Source organism: Leucopleurus acutus (genome assembly GCF_964270905.1).
Source record: "Leucopleurus acutus genome assembly, chromosome: 13".
NCBI lineage: Eukaryota > Metazoa > Chordata > Mammalia > Artiodactyla > Delphinidae > Leucopleurus > Leucopleurus acutus.
Window position 1 is genome coordinate 43,406,684 of NC_139155.1, and position 14,310 is coordinate 43,420,993.

Below are 14,310 nucleotides of genomic sequence, written 5' to 3' on the forward strand. Positions count from 1 at the left end.
GAACTCAAACCTTGGACCTCTTCTCAGTCTACACTTGAGACCGTGGTTGTCATCATTAAAGTGTCATGGCTTTGGGCTTCCCTGGTGGCACAGTGGTTGAGAGTCCGCCTGCCGATGCAGGGGACGTGGGTTCATGCCTCGGTCCGGGAAGATCCCACATACCACGGAGCGGCTGGGCCCGTGAGCCATGGCCGCTGAGCCTGTGCGTCCGGAGCCTGTGCTCCACAACGGGAGAGGCCACAGCAGTGAGAGGCCCGCGTACCTGAAAAAAAAAAAAAATGTCATGGCTTTAAATGTCATCCATGTTCCAGTGGCGCCCAGAGTTACTATTTCCAGCCAGACCTTCCTCCTGACATCCACACTTATGTATCCATCTAAGAGCTTTCGGGATATCTCTGTTTCTATGTCTAATAGACGTAACCTGTCCAGACTGAATTCCTGATCTTACCTCCTCATCTTACCCCTCCAGACCTGCCCATCTCAGTTAGTGGCAGCTCTGTTCCTTAGCCACTCAGGCCACATTCCTCACTGCTTCCAAACCCCGGCCGTCTCATACCTGGATGATTGCAGGGCCCTCCTAACTGGTGTCTGGGCTTCTACGCCTGGCACCTTTACAGCGTGTCCTCAACACGGCAACTAGAATGATTCTTCTGTAACGTTGGTTAAATCGCCTCTTCTGCACTTAGACCCCCCCAGGTGGCTCCCCATCGCACTCAGATGAAGAACCACAGTTCTGCAAAGCTGTGGACAACCTAAACCACCTGTTATTTCTCTGACTTTCTTTCTCTTCCTTCTTAGCTTCTACTCACCCCACTCCAGCCACAGCATGCCAAAGACGCACCAACCCATCCGCCTGAGGGTTTCTGTGTAGACTGTTGCGTGTGCTTAGAGCTCTAAGAACTCACTGCCCAGCTACATCAAAGTCACTGTCTCAGCCACGCCTACTCTGGCCACCCTGCGCTCTCCAACCCCCTCACCCTATTTTTAATGGTACTTCTCACCTTCTGGCATATCTTCTACTGACTGATTGTATTTATCCTCTGTCTCCCACTTCAGTGTAAGCTTCAAAAGGACAGAGGTTTTTATCTGGTCTCTTGATTGATTTATCTCCAGCATCTAGAATAATGCCTCCACCTAGTAGATGCTTTAAAGAAAATGTGTTGAAAGTATGAAAGTTTCCCTGTTTCTGCCTGATGCCCCGTGGACGCATGCAGAGAGATCTGCCTCATAATAGCTTTTCATTCCTTTTCAAGTTTCTCAAGTGTTATATTGTAAACAGTGTTCAGAAAATGACCACTAAGAAACATGGCGTCATGGACTTGACCGTATATGGTCTTTTATTCTAAACCGAAAGCAGCTCCTCTAGAATGTGGCAGCAGTATCACAAATACCAAAAACGTCCAAGCAGCATAATAGAGCCTTGACATTTTTAGGAATATGTTCAGAGTTCTTCAGAAATCCCCCAAATGATGGATACTTTCATAGTATATTCTACTCTCATGAATTTCACACATGGTAGTAAAAAGGAAAGATGGAAGCTACGTGCTGCTCCAGATGCCGAGTGGCTCACTCACTGCAAGGGGGCTCCTCCCAGCGCCCGCCCCAGGCCCCTTGGTCTCAAGCCCCACGCGTGTGCCGCAGCCAAGCTATAGAATTGCAGATTATAGCAGCTCCTGAGCCCTCAGCATCGCCTGCGTATTGTTGAAACCAAGGATATCTGTGAAAGCTAAGGGTCCACGTATTATTTTATTCCATTGCACATTTTTAAAAAAATCAGTTCCCCCAGGCCTCTCAGCCTTGGTTTTAGAATATAATGTATGGGGGGGGCATTATTACAACTAAACGACAACGTGACTTACGGTTACAAACAACATGAGCAACCACGTATATAACACATTAAGTTTTCAATGTCGAGTTTACATTACAAGTAAGCATCTATCAAATTTGTTATTGATCCTCTGGTAATAAACTCTGAAAGTAAGCAAAAAAAGAAAAAATGTGTTCGCTTTCATTTTTAAGCTGATTTTTAAATAAATATCCTAGTTCAAGAAAACCTTTTGCCGCGGTAACTTTTTCTTTTTTTAAATGATAATGCTCAGAAAGCCTCTGACAGAGAAGAGTGGGAGTAAGGAAGGGGGGGATGCTGTCGCCACGGTGACAGCTGTCCAGCGTAAACATCTCATATCTCTTCCGTTTATCACGTATTTCAGGGCAATTCAAGCTGCTGGAACAAGACCGAGATATAAAGGAGCCAGTGCAATATTTCAGCAGTGTGGAGGAGGTGGCTAAAGCGTTTCCTGAGCGCGTGTACGTCATGGAGGAAATAACGTTCAACGTGAAGGTAGTTCTGAAAGAACCAAAGATTTATCCTCACTAAGATAATTTAGCTTTCAGGTTGTTGTGTACACAGTAAGTGCTCATCTGTGCCTCTTAGGAGGTTCCATCTTCCTAATGAGTTGGTGTCAGTGGCCAAAACTGGTCTTATAAGAACTGTGCTGTAGCTGAGCTGACCCCCCCCCCCCCGCCAAAGGTTACTACACTTAGTTAGCATTATCTTTGGCTAGAATAACTGTTAAGGCAGATCAAAGGTTATTTTCCTTTTTTAACATTTGGACTTTATTCCCTAAGATGCAACCATTTTTTGGCCACATCTTCTGTGAGGCTAGATGCTCTACTTGGAAGAGCAAGCAAAAGGCATATGGTGAATCTAAAACCAAACACTTATTGAGACAAAGAGGGACTTCCAGAGCATGCCCTGACATCAGCATGTATTCATTCTGTCTGTATCAGTCTACAAAGGAGGGAAAATTGATGTATCGAATGTTGCCCAATAGGTACTTATTGATCCTTGTTCGTCAGAGGAAAGCTGAATACTGTTTACTGTGCTGTGTTGGTTTTGCATTCTTAAAGGGACAGTTCTGTCCCCTCCTACACAGTGAGCGAGCTCCTTGACGAGAGTCTGGTTAGAAGAGGGACTAACCAGAGAAGCGATGCCACCAACCAGGTCCAGCCTTGTTTCAGCCTGCAAACCCACTGCACTTTCTTCAGCCACGTCCACGATTACACTGACTCATTTGAGAAAGTGTTCACATTGAAAGGATTTTCTGTTTAACCTCATTTCAGCAGGAAGTCCAACTGAGTCACTGTTCTCTGAATATTTCAAGATTTAGGGAGCAGATGCCGGATTCTTGGAAATCCACTCTATGTGAAAAACAGACTACATGGTATCTTCGCCCAAGAACGCAAGTGTCTTTACAGGTGGGTCACTCCACCCACACTCCCAGGAAGCGGGGAGATGCCCAAGATAGCTTCCTTAGTGGAGAAGTGGCCCATTGAATTACCTAAGTCATTCTTTCCCCCAGTTCTAAAACACAGCCGCCATAATCCGCTTCCTTTAGTTTTATTATTAAAATGATGTTGTATTTAGTAAAGTTCTTTACTCACCAAATTATGCTTATGTTCAGAATATTTACAATTTTTAACTCCTTCAGTGGCCCGGGCTGTGAGTCCTTAAGACAGCTTCTGTTGGTTTACATTGAAGATTTGTGAGAAAGTGTTCATTTTTAAACTTTCCAAGATTCGTTGGCCAGAAGTTAATCAAATCCTATTTCATTAGTGTCTTGATTTCATTTAAATCTCTCCTTAAAACTTACATTTAGAATTAACTAAATGAAAAAAATTTTGTTTAGAAAGCAAAGTTAATACTGCAAAACTCTCTTCTGATACATTTCGTTTGCTGATAAATGATGAGGAATCTAGCATAAAGTTTTTTTATGATTTTTTAAATGTCCTCAAGTATTAAAATCTAATATTCAGTCTTTGGTGGCATATTGTTTACATGAAAGATTTTTAAAAGATGCCTCTAAGAGCTGTTTGTGAATTTGTATTGAACCAGCAATGAATGAAAAAATAATACTGAAACTAATACATTTTGATAGGGGTTTTTTTCCCCACAGAATACCATGATTGGCTATATTGATTCAAATGTATATAATAGAGAGATCATTTAAAAGTTTAGCACAACAGTGTGAATGTACTTAACACTACTGACCTGTGTACTTAAAAACGGTTAAGATGGTAAATTTCATGTTATGTATATTTTACCACAATTTTTTTAAAAAGAAAAAAAAAAAAGTCAGTTGGACTCCCCACTGAAATGAGGCCGAACAGAAAATCCTTTCAATCTGAACACTTTTTAAAATATGTCAGTGTAAGTGTGGATATTACAGATAAGTGTATGGGGTAGAAGCTTATAGCATCCACAGAGCTGGTTGGATTTGGGTTGAGTTCTGTGCTATGCATACATAAATATTTAATACCTCTAGTCTATCACTCATAAAGTTCTAAGAGGTCATCACTTAAGTCGTCTTTCAATGCTATTCCAAGAAGACGCGATAAAGGAACCTCAAGAAATTTACAGAGATATACACAAAAGTCTGTGTGCTTAGTGAGTAAACACCCACGTAAATAAATAAACCGAGGAGATTTGGGGGAAGGATGCCTGGATACTGCCTGGATTTTAAAAGAAAATGTTGGATGTCATGGTCTTCTTTAAAAATTGATTATAATGTACACGAACATATATGTAGAGCTTAATGTGAGACCTAATTGGGGGCAAGGAAGTGCTATGCTTGGTTATTACTTCTCCTGGAGAGGGAGAGAAAAAATGAAAAACAGTACAACCTATTCATAACTATAGCTGTTACAAACATTATTAAATATAATGTAATATGAAATATTATATAAATATAGCTATTATCCAGCAAGCAATTTTTTACAAGATAGGAGAAGTCAAACCTCCTTGGAAAATTCAGCCTCTTCTCTCTGCTTCAGACACAGTGTAAATTAGACCAAGAGGCCAAACAACTATAGAAATGACTAACAGTTAAGAATTGGCAGCTAACTGGCGTCATGATAGTCAAAAGGCACAATTATTATTTGAAATAAAGAAATATATATGCACATATATTCATATATAGCTACAAGTGCAAATTGAAATGAAGCATGATAAGAATACAGAGTAAAACAAAAGTATTGAAAGAATAACAACTAGTTTTGTTATTTTCAAGACTATAGCAAAATTTTATCTAAAATTTAACAGATAGTATTAGTACTATTTACATATTTATTTCAAAATAATGTATTCCTTTTATCTTAAAGAAAATATGTCTTTAAAAGATGACTTGATGTGTTTAAAAATGATCTGCCCAATTGTCCCATCATTGATTAACTGTGTGAAATGAGTTAATATATGTTAAACGTTTAATTCTTTAAGCAGCAAATATATTTTGAGCACCTACTACATGGCCCACCCTGTTCTAGGCACTGGGGGTAAATATTGAATAAGTAAATCCTTGCCTGCTTGGAGATTACATTCTATTGGGGAGGCAGGGAATAAATAAGCAAATACAAACGCTACCTCCAAATAAAGCAATAGAGAAGACATTTGGATATACAAGTCCGGAGCTTGGGGCAGGGTCTGGCTTGGGGTGTAATATATATTTGGGGCTTATCAGCTCCTAGGTGGCATTTGAAGTCATGAGGCTAGCTGAGTTCACCTACATCTCAACCAAGGGTGATTCCCCCCACCCCCAGGGACATTTGACAATGTTTGGATACAATTTTGATTGTCACAGCTTGGGGAAGGGGTGGGTGCTACTGGTGTCTAGTGAACAGAGGACAGAGATGCTGATAAACATCCTACAGTGCCCAGGACAGCCCCCCAACAAAGCATTATCCAGCAAAAACGTCCGGAGTGCCAAGGTTGAGAAACCCTAACCTAGAGTCTAGATTAAGACAGGAGATCTGAGGACTGAGCCCTGGAGCATTCCAGCACGGGGGTCTAGAGGAGGCAGAAAGGAGTAGCAGATAGAAAGACAGCAGAGCATGTGGTATCCCTGCAGCCAAATGACAATAGCGTTTCAAAGAAGAATGGGCAATTGTGTCACATGCTTAGTGATTGAGTTAGATAAGCACTGGGAACTAACCATTAAATTTAGCAAAATGGGAGCCTTTAGAAGCTTTGAGAGGAAGGAAATAATAATCAGCTCAGAGACCCAGAAAACAGTTAACCAGGGAGGTATAGTAGGGTGGTCCCACGGTTTTGTGGAAGTAAATTTCAAGTGAGATTACTCAGCACTAACCCTTTTTTCTTCCAGCCATCTTCAGCTGGAGAGTTGGGTATATAGTCAGAGTTGGGTTCTACCAGGCAGTGTAACAGAGATGAGCAAAGGCACAGATGAAGTGCCCTGGAGTGGCAGGTAGCAATGAGCCATGAATACAAGACGTGTAACCCCAATGAAAATTGGAGATCCTGACAGGGTTAAGGAACTTTTGATGTGGATTTGTTTAAGGAAGTGATGTGCAAAATAGGAGAGTGGTAGAGCGTCAAGTCCTTGAAATTAAACTTGAGGCAGTAATATAGGAAATGATAGGAGTAGCTGTTTTTCAAATCTAAATAGGCAACTGAGGTGGGAGGAACAGAAAATGGGAGACGAGAAGGTCAAGAAAATGAAAGAATATGTGGGCAGGTAACCTCTTGCTGATCATTTTGTCCATTTCCTCCAATCCCTCCTAAGCCGATGGCATTCGATGTTTTTAGAACAGCAGTCACCTGCCTCATTCACCACTTTTTCCCTCTGTTAATAACATCCAGTTTTTGGTTTCCATGGTAAGAATTTTGTTTACCTGCTTTCCTACCTATTTGTTTTTAACTGTAATAGGCATTTTCTCAATTACCTCTTTTAGTTTTTTCATCAGCTGTCTCTGTTCTCATGTTTACTTTCAAAGTCAGAAGATGTCTTAGTTCTGAATTGGTCATTCCAACCGAAGGCTCAGTCCTCTACCCTTTAATAAGAAAAATAGCTACACCAACAGTTTTCAGCCCGACTTCTTTCTTTAAACAAGTTGCCCGTTATCTAAAGAGCATGTCAGACTGTGTATCGTAGCTCAGGCTCTGGATTCAGAGTTGAGGTCAGACACCAGCTCCAGGCATTGACTGTGACCTTGGGCAGGTCACATGACCCCAGGTGTCTTCACCTGCAAAACGGACAAATCATAGATTTGTCATGAGAGTTAAATGAAGCAATGCATTCATGTGCTTTGCAAGTGTCTCATGTAGGGGCTGGCTAACTGCAATCTTGGGGGAAGGCACCTGTCTTGCAAATAAAGTTTTATTGGAACACAGCCATCCCCCTACACTTAGTGTTGTCTGTGGCTGCTTTCATGATACAACAACGGCACAGTCTGGTAGTTGCAAAAGAGACCATATGGCCCACAAGCCTGAAATTATTACTCCCTGGCCCTGTAAGAAGAGGTTTGCCAACCCCGATTCAAAACATAAAATCCAACTAAATGAAGTTTCACATTTTAAAAAAATTTCCCAGCACAGATGATTTCACTTACTCTTTATTTAGTACTTTATACTCTGTGACTGAATATTAGAACAGAGTATTTATGTGTTGTTGTTTCAGAATACCCTTTCACCTCAGACACTTTTTTGGAGATTTATTATGCCAGTACCTAGTGAATTATTTTACATGTCTTCCAGCCTCTCAAACCCAGCCCAGTAATAATGAGAAATGTTCCCACACGTGTATTTTCTGCCATCAAACTAATGACTAACAAATTAAGCCTTAATGTAAGTCTGTCTTTCCTGTGACATTTGCGGAGAGAGCGGGAAGAAAGGGCAGCCTTGGATTTGGCACTGGGTAGCTTGCAGCTCTCGTAAAGTGGGGAGGAGGCTTCCTGCTTTCAGTGCCCTCAGGCACAAGCTTTCTACATTAAAATGACTGCTCCCCAGTCCTAGGGAGCCCAAATGCGCTAATCTGGATGCTATAACGTTGCTATTTTCGTTCCAGTTAGTGAGGTCCAAGCTTTCAGCTGTTCCAGCATAGATTTCCCCGGAAGCAGAATAACAAGTTTGCATTGTCTCAGCTGGGGAAAGTGCCCCACTCAGGAACTGTGAGATTTGGGCCAAATGTGGAATGTAGTCGCCGCTTCAGCCCACACAGACCTCGTAAGAACCATTACCCTGTGGCTGGGTCAGAGCTCAGCTGACAGTCCTGTCACCTGCGAATCAGCTCCTGCTAACTGGGCTTGGCGCTGGCAGGGGTGGCAGTGCCTCACGGCAGAGCTGCTGGAGTGGGGCGCAAAGGATCTCAGGATCAACTTTTTTTAATAGGGAAAAAAAATCGTGTAAGATTCAGAGAACTTGAGTGATAGCTGAGCTTCTCAATACTGAAAAACGTGACCAAGAATAAAGTGACAAACTGTTATAAATAATCCAGCAGGACTAGGAAATTTATAGACTCTGAGTTTTGATAATCATCAGATGTTAGACCTGGAAAGGCCCTTACACATTGCTTTGTCCTACTCCTTCTTTTAATAAACAGGGAAACTAAGAAACAGATGTCAGCCAACTTCATTGATACATACAAAACCACAAAACAACTTAGCTGCAAAGCCAGATCCCCTAATTCAATCCAGTCATCCTTTTACTCCCTCATATTCTGTCTGTGGATTTGAGATAAGGCCCGTGATTATGATCAGAAAATCCTTTCACATTGACACTATAGCTTGCACGGTAAATTCATTTTCTTTTTTTAAAAATCTAAATAAACATATTCAGTAATTATTGCCTAGCCAGATCCTTTCGTCTTTCATATTTCTGAACTGCTTATGGTCTGACACACAGGATTTGGCAACTTTCTGAATGTTATATGTGCCGAATTTTAGATCTTACATCATTCCAGAGTATGTTGCCAATATTTCAGAAATAAAATCCTACAAGTTAACTTGATGTTTTCTATCAGCAGTGGTACAGTTTCTAATTAGATAGCACATGTCAAAATGAGCCCCTTCAAAAATGCTACTGTAACATATTAACCCAGAATTGTTTTAAAGTATTAACCAGTATTCACAGAGAAACAAGATGGGTTCTTGCATTGTTGCTTGAAGCAGTGGTAAAGACACAAGTAGCCAAAATGCATCATTGAATAACTAAGCAAGAGTTCTAAAGTTTAATATGTTTCCTGCAACTTGATGCTGAACTTTGGATTTTTTCCAAGGCTTCTAACTTACTGAGAATCAGCCAGCTTTTCCCCCAAGCCGTAGATTTGAGGCAATCTGTGTGCCTTTTATCTTAATATATTCATTCCCCTTTTTAAAGCTGCCATCTGAAAAAGTGCTGAAGAAATAAATATCTTCACCCCTCTGCCAGCCAGTTAGACTGTACTTTGTTTCCATACCTAAGATAGTTAACAAATTAAACATATGTCATGTTACTTCCTTGACTCATTTTAACAGAACACACTACAGACAAGGCCTTGGAGATACATTAATGGAAAGCATTTGGGCTGCTCTTGATTCTAACTCTTGTCATAATTATTTTACTCTCTGCCATCTTTCTGATCACGTTTGTCTTTTAAAAGGCAAAAACAGCGTACGACTAGACTTTATTCTGTGTGCATGGGCCATCCTGTATTCGTCCTGTAGAGTAATACAAAATAGTGGGACTGAGTTCTTTGGTTGTTTTGTTTTATTCTTATACTAAGAGTATAGTTGAGTCGTGGTGGTCACATCATTCCTAGTTTAAAATACCATTCCTGGGGCTTCCCTGGTGGCACAGTGGTTGAGAGTCCGCCTGCCGATGCAGGGGACGCGGGTTCGTGCCCTGGTCTGGGAGGATCCCACATGCCGTGGAGCGGCTGGGCCCGTGAGCCGTGGCCGCTGGGCCGGCGTGTCCGGAGCCTGTGCTCCTCAACGGGAGAGGCCACAACGGTGAGAGGCCCACGTACTGAGAAAAAAAAAAAAAAAGAAAAATACCATTCCTGGTTTCTGTCTTGACCATTCAGAAAAGGAATCCTCATGCTGTAAGTTTCTAATGATGTCAGACAGGTGTTTTATTCCTCTGATTCTTCACAATGGATAAGGATCATTTGCTCTGGCATTTTCTACCTCTGTGGAGCCTTTAGAGCGTGAGTAGTTCTAGGTAGCCAGCTTTTGGGGTAGCTGTGAATTTTAACAAAAATCCTGTCCAAAATGACTGTAATTTTCTTTCAGTTTCTTAAAATGTATTGCACTTTCTATCATCCGAAAGAGAAGTACTGGAACAAAATTTAAACTTATCCTCATCTCCTGATGTGTATGACTTTTACCTTTATATGGGGAGACCCATAACCCTGAGAATTATGCGCTCTATGGTCTCATTTAAATTGTTTGTTTGTTGCCTCTTATGTTTGTTAGAATACCTGCTTTAACAGTCCGTATTTCCAGTGTTGATTTCCACTTCTATTCCGCTGTGGGCTGGAAACTGGTAACCAAGCTGGATAGAGTTTTAGTTAGATGGGAGTAAGTACCCTTAAGGTCCTTAAAGCCTTTTCCATAAGCCCTAATATCACATCTTTTTGGTGCTCACAGGCCTTTAGTTCACTACCTTGTTCTTGGCTACATTTCAGAGAGATCAGAAATTACCGATTAGTACGCAACCTGAATTTTGTCAGATGTAAGAATGAATTTTAAAAATGAAGAGTGAACGAATTTAGAAGTAGCTAGTTTTCATTTGTATTTTCCAGTTTTTAAAAAATTCATCTTTTCCTTACCATGAGTCAGATGTCATTTATTTTCAAGAGTCATTCAGAATGATAAAATTGGATACAATGGTGAGGCCAATTATTTCAGTGTTTGAAGACAGCCCCAGTGCTCTTTTCGTCATCTGAGGTTTCAAGACCTCTGAAAAACTACCAGTTGGCAAGCCCTCGGCTGCACCGTCACAAATTAAATCATGGCCGTTGTACTTGTCATCCTTGCCCTATTTCCTGTTTAAAAAAATAAAACACTCAGGATTGACATTTGTCTTAACTCTTCATGCCCTTTCTTTCTCATTTTCTGCCATTTTCCCAAAAGAAAGAGTTACAAAAATCGAAGTGTGGGGGGAAATGATCTAATATTAATCAAATATTGTCTATTTAACCAAATATCAATCAGATCAATCCTGATTTTTTTTTTCAGGAGTTGAGATTTTAACCTCTGTTACGTGTTTCATCTTTAAAACAACTATTCTTAGGGAACAGGTTGCCAGTCACCAGGGACAGAGAGAAACAGAAGAGGTAGGGAGAGAGAGTATGTGTATGTGTGTAAAATTTTATGTCAGTGTTTTAAAATGTTGCTTGACCTTGGGGTATTAATTCTGAATGGTATTATGAACAGTAAAACCCTGATAGTTTCCTGGATTAGACCTATTAGAGTTGTTTAGATAACACACTTTGAATGACTTCCTCTCAGGAAATACTGAAACTGGAAATGTTAACCAGGCACGCATACCCAAGCACTTAGACTGCATTTTCTTTTGCTATTAAAAAATGTTTAAAGGAAAGAAATTATGCAAATAAATCACATCTGTAGAAACCAGAGGAGACTGTTTGGCTCAACTGTCAAAGGAAGAACACTTATTTATGAGCTTCTTCCTCTGTCACTGACAGTGACCGCGAGATTGGTCGGTACATTAGTCTCCTAATATATGCAGAGCTAATTGTCAGCGTGAATGGTGACATCACAGTTGGAAGCATGGAACCACAGATGGTACGCACATATGTTATGCATTTTTATGTATGGGAGTAGGAGTAACTTCCTTTAGAAGTACAGACATACACAAAAACGTAGACAAAACTGTTGAGTGTGCCCAGAGAGTGACATTTACTGAAGATAATTTAGATCTGTTTAATCTGTGTGAATCGTGTCTCACAAACTATGTGGACATTCTCTTTCAGATCATTTGGTGTGCAGTACTCACTAGACCTATAATTTCTTCATTCTGGAAGGTGTATGTTTATAAAAGTAAATACGGAAAAATAGAATAAGTACCAATTGAAAGAAGCTAGAAAGAGACATTTCTTCTTGTTATTCCTTCATGTTTGAGAAGCGCTGTTGGCTCCCTGTATGTTCACTGGAAACAGTTTGTTGTATGAGTGAACATGTGTGTGTTTCCTCAAATCTCATGAGAACCCTTTCTCAACATCCTTGTCTCCATTCTGATCCAAATGGATGAACTGCCAACTTTTTTTATGAAGTTCCAATAAAAAGGAAGTATAGCAATGCATCTGAGCATTTTGGAGACCAGTTTATCCTAAAACAGTATATTCTGAATCATTTCAACATGTTCACTTCCTTTGAGATACAACTGTAATGATATTTCAGTCCCTATTCTGACATTAAGTTTTATTCTGGGATAACACATTCAATAAAAACTTGAGCAATTCTTTAGTACAGAAGGAAGGATAATACTTAAAGGTAGCAGTTTGGGCTTGAAAACAGTAGTGCATGAAAATAGAAAATAACATGAAAATACAGAGATGTGAAAGGTAATGTGAAGCGGAATTATAAGAATTAAAACATTTTAAGAATTACTGTTAATAAAAGTAATAATAATGGTCTCCCCTTATTGGGGGCTTACCACTGTGGGAAGTTGTTTACCTGCATTGGTTAAGCTTGAGAAGTAGCTGATGGTGTTCTCATTTTACAGATGAGGAAACTGAGGCTCAGAAAGGTAAAACACTTCATCTGAGGTCACCTAATAGTAAACAGGATTCAAACTCAGCTTGTAGTTTAGTTATTAGTATTGTACCCTTAATAGTATTGTACCAATTAATTTCCAAAGAACATGGTTCCTTTTATTCATCTATACCAGGGGTCAGCAACCTTTTTCTGTAAAGGCGCACAAAGAGTAACTAGGTTAGAGTTTGCAGGCCATACAGTCCCTGTTGCAGCTACTCAACATTGCCAGTGGAGAGTGAAAGCAGCCACAGACCGTGCAGAAACAAATGGGTGTAGCAGTGTCCTAATAAAACTTTATTTACAAAGTCTTGTGGTGGGCCAGAGTTGGACTGTGGTCAGTAGTTTGCTGACCTCTGATCTGTGTTATTATAAGCTTAACTAGATGCCAGCTGGAAGTAAAAGGGATAAACCAAAAATTAAAATTAATAGCCAGTGAATCTTCATAAGGACCCTTGGTGACCAAAGTCAGGAGAATAAAATAACTGAAACGTTGAAGCTACAGGTCCTGTAGGAAAAGACAGTCAGCTTTCATACGTGCCAAGTACTGTCATGTATAAATGATATATTAGCTTCAAAGAAAACCCTCTTCTATATTCTTCAGAACTGTCCAGGTCATAAAAAACAAGGCAAGGTAAAGAAACTCACAGAACAGAGGACTAGATGCAATGTGGTATCCTGGTTTGGTCCAGGAACAGAAAAAGGACATTCATGGAAAAATTTAGTGAAATCCAAATAAAGCTTATAATGTAGTTAATAGATTGTACCAACGTTCATTTCTTAGCTTTGATAATGTGCCATGGTTTTGTAAGATGTTAACAGGAGAAGCTAGGTGAAGGGTATACAGGAACGCTCTGTACTGCCTTTGCAACTCTTCTACAAATCTGAAATTATTCCAAATAAAAAGTTAAATTTAATTTATTTATTATTAATTAATTGATTTAAATTCCTAAACTAACTCCAATATAGAAGTCCAGGTGAATGCTGAATCTGAAAATAAACACAGCTAAGTTGAGGTCTTGTTAAAAAATAATAATAATAACACTTAAATGGATTACTTAGGAGCCTGAACTGCTGTTAAAACAATATTGTGCTGCCATTTATGTACTGATAATGCCTCCTTCAGAGGGATTCCCTTCACTCCAGAGACAACAGAACTGTTTGTTTTATATAGCACTAATGTTGATCGACAAACTCCTTTTCCCAAAGGTTAAAATTATATAGAGATGACCCAGAATGGGTAAGAAATTATTTACAAGGATTCTTACTACCTAGTTTTCTAAAGACATAATGATTCCTACTCAGTAAGCAATATGAACAATGTCAGTCACTTGACCCAAGATGCTTTTTTATTAACATAAAAGAAAAAATCCATCTCAGGCTTAATGTAAGCCTGATACTAAAATGTGATAAAGATAACATAATAATAAAACTGTAGACTAATCTCACCTGTGACTAAGATACCTCAATCATAGATCAAATGCTATCAAGGAGAATCATGCAGTATATTTTTTAAGTGTAACATGGTCACGTCGAGATTTTTTCGGGCATGTAGTGTTGTTTTACTATTTGGGAATCTACTATTAAACTATAAAATACATCAAAATGAAAAATAAACATATGACTATCTTATTGGATACAGAAACAGCATTTGGTAAAAAAAATTAATTTCATTGTAGAAACTTTTAGAAAACTAGAATTGGAAAGACACATCACTAATAAGATTTTTTTAAATATCCATTTCAAAGCAACAAATTTCTC

General features: G+C 39.6%; 1 protein-coding gene and 1 long non-coding RNA gene across 2 annotated transcripts in view; both read left to right on the forward strand.

The window, feature by feature from the left end:
• LOC309970932 overlaps positions 1-14,310 on the forward strand; it is a 371,169-nt gene that overhangs the window by 186,954 nt on the left and 169,905 nt on the right. The gene's annotated exons all lie outside the window — the stretch shown is intronic.
• Positions 1-14,310, forward strand: part of GAREM1 (GRB2 associated regulator of MAPK1 subtype 1) — a 216,774-nt gene that overhangs the window by 157,073 nt on the left and 45,391 nt on the right. The window contains exon 3 of the mRNA XM_082853645.1: positions 2,211-2,341. Within this exon, the coding sequence (XP_082709771.1) occupies positions 2,211-2,341 (131 nt within the window). The remainder of the gene's footprint in view (positions 1-2,210; positions 2,342-14,310) is intronic.